The sequence below is a fragment of the Phodopus roborovskii genome, unplaced genomic scaffold, assembly GCF_943737965.1.
Source record: "Phodopus roborovskii unplaced genomic scaffold, PHOROB, whole genome shotgun sequence".
NCBI classification, from domain to species: Eukaryota; Metazoa; Chordata; class Mammalia; order Rodentia; family Cricetidae; genus Phodopus; species Phodopus roborovskii.
Window position 1 is genome coordinate 308380 of NW_026126459.1, and position 6569 is coordinate 314948.

The window sequence follows — 6569 nt, forward strand, 5'->3', positions numbered from 1 at the left end:
GTTAACTCAGGTGAAATTCTGTTATATTTCATTATTTCTTTCTTTTCATCTCTATTAAACTCTTTCAATTATTTGAAGAAGCTTATAGATTTCTGTTCAAGTTATGTGTCCTAGGCTTCATCTCTTTAATTCTCATTGGTAACAATTTCCATAGAACTGATGTACATTAAAAGGAATTGGACATGGAGACTTCTATCATAATGACAGAGTCTGATATGGACAGAACAGGTTGATCAGAACACGGGATGTGTGGATTACGTAGGATAAAACTTAGATAGCACCAGATGAAGTAGACTCAGGGAGCTGGAACTGGGATTGGTATGTAAAAACAAGTAAATAGAAGTAATAAAATGTGTAAAAAACAAAACAAAACAAAAAACTTCACCCAAAGATACTCAGGCAAGCATGCCTGTACACACACACACACACACACACACACACACACACACACACACACTGATGGTATTGAGAGGAGGAGAACTTAGAGACTGGTTAGGCCATAAGGGCTCCTCCTGAGGTTGGGCTTGCTGTACTTTTAAAGGGGCAGTGGGATACAAGTTCAATCCTTACTCCCTTCTACTATGTAGCTATATGCGGTAGCATCTAAAAAATAAGCCCTGAGCAAACACAGACTTTGATCTTGGGGTTTCTTGCCTCTAAAGCTGTGAGATATAAATAAATCTCTGTTGTTTGTACCCTCATTCTCCTGCATTTACTAGAGTTCCCAAAGGAGGCTGAACCATGCTTTCAAATGAACCCGTCTCCTTGCTTATAGAATTGGCAGCAACATGTGAATTTCTATTATTCACAAGAATAAAGCATTTTCACCATAAAGAAACCAATAGGAAAATGGACCACAGACACACATGGAAGGGTGGTCATGAGGTGTGTGTGTGTGTGTGTGTGTGTGTGTGTGTGTGTGTATGGGTAGATGGGTGATAGAAAGATACTTGTTCAGCACCAATCATTTCAGAGAGAGAGAGAGAGAGAGAGAGAGAGAGAGAGAGAGAGATTAAAACTTACACCAGGATCCTGTGTGAATTGATAAGATAGAATACAAAGGATGGATAGGGATGCTCTTTACTTTAAAAACAATAGAGCATGGCCTCACATATTCATATATTATAACATGAGGACAAAGTTATCAAATGATAGATGCAGCAATTGAGGAATACTGGTCTACACTAAGGATGCACCTAACCCTTTGTCTTTCTACCTCATTGCTAGAATCCTGCCTTTGTGGAGACTGTCACACACTAATGTGACATTCTAGGTAACTCAATACTGCATATAAGATGTGAAATCCTGCCCCAAGTGTTACTGTTATATAAAGGACATGCTGTATTAAATTTCGGCTACAGGAGATATGCAACTGTGACAACCATGAGAAATATTGTCACAGGATTGTTGAGAAAAAAGCAAGGTAGAGAGGAAGCAAAAGAAACTGCAAGGAATTTGGCTGGGGGACAAATTTGGCTATGGGACAGCAACATGACAAATCCGCAGATACTTACTTCCTGAGCCAGGTGGAAGGTGCTGTGTTGCTCGTGTAGTGTATGTGGGCTTATTCATTCATGGAAATAATCTGAACACAGACTCTGGCGCCACGTCTGCCCAAGTGGCATAGGAAGGAAGGTCAGCTCTCTGGTGTCCGGCTCCCAAGAGAGATGGGTCCTATCGAGTGAAGAATAATTGCAGTGGGGTCAGGCAGAGGGCGCTGTTTGTGGGGGTGTGAAGCCGACCCTGAGTCGCCCCCTCTGGAGGACCTCAGTGAGACTGTGACTTGTGGAGTTGGAATGTTCCAGAAGGAGCGCCAGTGGCAGCCTGTAGGGGGCAGTGTGAGGAAAGGGAGCCCAAAGCAGCTGATTCGCTGACCTCGCCCTCAGATGCCAGGACTCATGGACCCCCTGAGGCAAGGACGGCTGAGGAAGTGAGTGTGGCTGGGGGTTATGGCAAATTAACCGCTCATTCCTCAGGTCAGTAAGTGGCTCAGAGCATAGACTATGTGGGGCAAAAATTGTGAGGAAGGTTCTGAGGTGTGAGTACGAGTACATGGGGGGCCTGCAGAACAAGGAGTGAGGGTGGCGGGGTGGGGGTGGGGTGGGGATGGGGTGGGGCCCGGGAACCGGGAGTGGGTCGGGACCAGGAGGGGACGAGAGGGTTCTGTGCCAGGCAGACCTGGGACATCAGTGAGCAGAGCTAGCCACTCCTCTCCTCCACAGGTCCAGGCACCCTCTGGAGATGGTGGTCCTGCTAGCCTTGCTCACAGCCCTGGGCTTCCCATTGGCACAGACCAAGGTCAGGACCAGGCAAGCAGGTAAGTGCTGCATTCCTGTGCCCCTAAAAGGAGCAAGATGCTAAAAGTTACTGATTCCAGAAAGAGTCCATTGTGGTAGGTATACTAAAGTTCAGGAATGTGAGACCCGAGATCATCAAGGATAAAGGATGGTTGGGGGTCGGGAGGTAAGCGCACAGACAGGAATGCAGATACCAGGGGTAGAAGAGTGGGGGTATAATGGTGAGGGAGTGGGGGATGTGCTTCTGATTTGGAGCTCCCCCTTAGGCCAGCTTGGGTTACTCATTCTACAGGGACCCTGGCCTGTCTCTCCAGTCACTCTTCTTTCTTGAAAGGAAGTCCTAGAAAAAAGCCAAGGCCACCCTGACCTCTGAGATTCACCCTGTCTGAGGATGGGGTATTTGTGGGAGAGGGGTCTGCCATTATCTTCCCCAACTGGAGCTGTCCTAATCCTGAGCCAAGAGACTTTATATTGCCCATCTAGGATAGGACATGGAAACAAGGAAGTGTGGACCAGGGCAAAGAGTGGCTGTGGAACCCTGGTGTTCAAAGAAAAGGGATGAGGGAGGTGTGGAAATGGATGTCCTTCTGAATTTCTGAAGACTACAGTGTCTGATTAGAATGTGGGTTCATGCAGTGTGCCCAGATGTGAAGGACCAAATGAAATCCCCAGCAGACAGGTGAGGGAGCCTCCAGACAGATACTGAGAACTTAATGTCATGCACAGACTGTGGGCACGGGAGAGTTGGGGACTCCCTGCACTTGGCAGACACTTGGATGACAGGTTTGGTACTGCAGGAGGAACAACAGTCCCATTTTCTCTCTTTTATAATCCCTCACTTCAGAGCCTATCTCCTGTCACGTCTGTGAGATAGAGAACAGCTTTAACTGCACAAATCCACAGGTGTGTCCTCCTGAGAAACAGTTCTGTGTGATGGCTGCCATTCGTAAGTGTTGCTTCCTTCTGGGTCCTTCCTAGGGTGCTGTGGGCACGACAACAAATGCTGTCAGGAAGAGGAGCTGTCAATCTAAAGGGACCATTAGAAACAAAACCAAACAACAGTAACAACAATAACAAAAACACAAATCCAAACCAAACAACAAAAACACTCAAGAGGAAAAGCCAGGGGGACGCAGGTGCTGGCCTCAGTGCTGGGAAGCACAAGCCAGGCAGGAAAGCATGCAATGAGATTTCTCTGTATTTTTATTTTTAAATATGAAACTCTGATGATGGCAAATGCCTTACTGAGACTAACTTCTAGGTAGGTTTCATAAGGGACAGCTTAATGTTTATCCTTGGAGAAGTGGCCTTTGCTTTGGTGTTTGCAGACTGACTCGGTCCCCCATGATTAACTACAGAAATTCTGGATACAAGAAGGGCTTCCCAAAATGGATCCACAGGACCCAAACCATCTTACCTACAGTGAGGGTTTTCAGCACTCCGGCATTCAAATTCAGTCCCACCAGCACAACCGCACACACATCCCTGTGTTCTGGGAAGTTAGTAGGATGGTGGGGCAGCAGACAGGACTTGGCTTAGCTAACAGGAACATATTCCTTAATATGAAAAAGGAAAAAAATCTATCTTGTGCAATGCACGATGATGTTCAAAGGCTAGCCTCTCGGCTGGATCTAAGTCAGGATGACCAGAGTTCCTGCTATGCCTGTCCGTTTCAGGTGCTTCAGTCAGTTCTGTGCTTTAATAGTTGAGGATCGAGCATCCTGTGTTTCCAAATAGACACACATTCCCCCTATCGTGTGGAGGACCACACAGTTCCCCCCTAGGGCAGTGCGGCCTTCTCCCCCCTGAGTAGTAGTTCCTACCCGCAGACCAATGCTCTCATTTAGCAAGAATATCTAACAGGGTCTCAGATAATCCAGAGAGGCTCTGCTATCAGGTCCTTGAACTCTTTCCTTCCTCTCCTATAGGATTATTTGAACGTTTCTACCGTTCTTCAAAACAGTGCACCAGAGTCTGTCCGGTCCCTGCAGTTTTTGAACAGAAACAGCCTGTTGATGTACCTCCTGAGCCTAAGCCCTTTGTGGTCCAAAAACCCTTGCCCTTCATATACGCAAGGTGCTGCAAATGGAACTTGTGTAATGAGGGTGGGCCGAACATCCCGAGGTTCAAAGAGCTTCCTGGAAAAGCCAGCGAGAGAAGACACAGATATACTGAGCTGTTCCTCACTGGCTTCATGGTCCTTACTGCTCCTGTTCTCACAGACCTCAGCCTGCTTTAATCTGCAGACAGACCTGGAGCATGCCTTGAATTCCCGGCACCCTGCAGGACCCTTCTAATAAATTTGTTTTCCTTGTTAACCTCTTGTGTTGACTCCTGTGGTCTCTGGATGGGCTGTCGGCCCACATGCTCTTCGGCTTCCATAAGAACCATGGCAGGTCTTGCCACGGTTTGGCTGGCCAGTGCCTCTGAAATTAAGCCTTGCCCCTCCATTCCCTGTTCCAGTGACTGCTTGCCTCTGAGCTGGTGGACAGGGAGTTCATTCTCCTTCACAGACACAACAAACAGAGACCCTGGGTTGCAGGGCAAGATGAAGTAACTGGCCATACGTAAACATCCTGAAGGAAAAACTCCTCTTGACCATCTAGCCCCATATCTGACACATGTGCTTCCATTTGTACATGTCCACTGTGGATTTTTCTGGCATCAGAAGCTTGGGCCAGATAGATGGCAGCTGGTATATGTCCTCCATGTTTCTAGGAACTGCAGCCATCCATATGAGCTGACCTCTACCAAATAAGGTGCCCAACCAGCAGGGCAGCAAAGAGCCCAACGACATCAACTAAAGGGGAAAGGGTTTGTTTGGCTTACAATTCCAAGTGACAGCCTATACAAATTGAGGGGACATCAAAGTCAGGAAGTTCAAATGGCAACCAACATCATATCTACAATCAAAACCAGAATCATGTACCAAAGTGTAAAGAGTAAGGTTTTTCTACCTGCAGCCTGGTCTTGTCCCCCCCCCCCCCACCCCGCCGGGCTTGGTCCTGCCGCTGCCAGCCCCAATTAACACAAGGAGACTCTGTATTAGATATAATTCTGTTGGCCAGGTAATAGTTTCTTTATCGGCTAGCTCTGTCTTAATTATTAACCCATTCCTATGTATTTCTACCTGGTCTTACCAGAGAGAGGCAGCTGGCAATTCTGCCTTCTCCAGACTCTCCATCTTGACTCTTCCTTACTCCTTCCTCGAATCCTCCTTGTCTCCTAGACCTGCCTATCTAGCTTTCCTATTGGCCAACAGTGCTTTATTCATTAAACAGTATGCGAAACATACTCCCATCATCTCCTCTTTTCTGTCTAAAATAAAAGGAAAGGTATTGCGGTAAATAAGGATCAGGATAAACAAATAGGCCGAATAGATGTTTATTCAGGGAGAAATAACTTACAACCTAGACAGATGAACACCAGGAAATTCAACCCGATCCTCTCCTGTCCGAGTCACGCCAGAAAGAGAGAGCGCCTTCCTGGCCCCCTCCGACCTCCTTCCTCAGGTCACCTCCGCCCATCGCTCCACCCCCCCAATGGGCGTGGTCAGTGCTACAGAAGGACTACCTCACTACAATTCCCCTTTTAGTCTAAAGAAAAGATTTAGGCTTAATACAAAACTATATACAAAACAGTGAATAACAAGTGTGCTCTAAGAAAAGGAAAATCGAGAACAAAATGACCTACATATCTAGTCCTAGGGTGAGGGCATAATGGAGTTTACAATAGAGTTGTCCTAAGCTGGAAAACATAAGTCTAGTACCTAATATATCTAACTAGGAAGAGAGAATAATAGTTGTGATAGTTTAATCTTCAACCTCATCAAGACCTGAGAAGGAAAATAACAATACTAGAGTAGACAGGAAATGCGGATGGACAACTTCCAAAAGGTGCAGCAAGGACAGAAACAGCAAGCCACCTGAACAGTCACCCTAGGTCTCACAGCGACGTTGGTACACCCAGATTTGGCTAAGGCCAAGAGAACTTGACAGACCACAACAACAGCAGGGAAATAGAATGGCTGTCTTACCCTGACTTGGCAAGGTCAAGCAGTCTTCTATATTTGTCTCCTGCAAGCACATAGGACTGCATGTCCAAATCAGTGGTCAAGGTGGGGGCAATTCTAAGCCCAACAGGCCATTAGCTGAGGCGAGATTGAACTCCAGCAGGAGCAACAACAGTATCCAACATATTTTCGGGAAAGTGCACGGTGCTGTCAGGAGCAACAGTGTCTCATGTCAATGGAGTACTAATATTAAAACATTT

The 6569-nt window shown here is 46.6% G+C and overlaps 1 protein-coding gene across 1 annotated transcript; it reads left to right on the top strand.

Annotated features, from left to right (window-relative positions):
- Nucleotides 1-2184: 2184 nt before the first annotated feature.
- LOC127225648 (lymphocyte antigen 6K) lies at nucleotides 2185-4608 on the top strand. Its single transcript, XM_051189121.1, has 3 exons — nucleotides 2185-2317; nucleotides 3142-3243; nucleotides 4226-4608. Exons 1-3 carry the CDS (start codon nucleotides 2242-2244, stop codon nucleotides 4534-4536), a joined length of 489 nt encoding a protein of 162 aa, XP_051045078.1. The 5' UTR covers nucleotides 2185-2241; the 3' UTR covers nucleotides 4537-4608.
- The last annotated feature ends 1961 nt before the right edge of the window (nucleotides 4609-6569 follow it).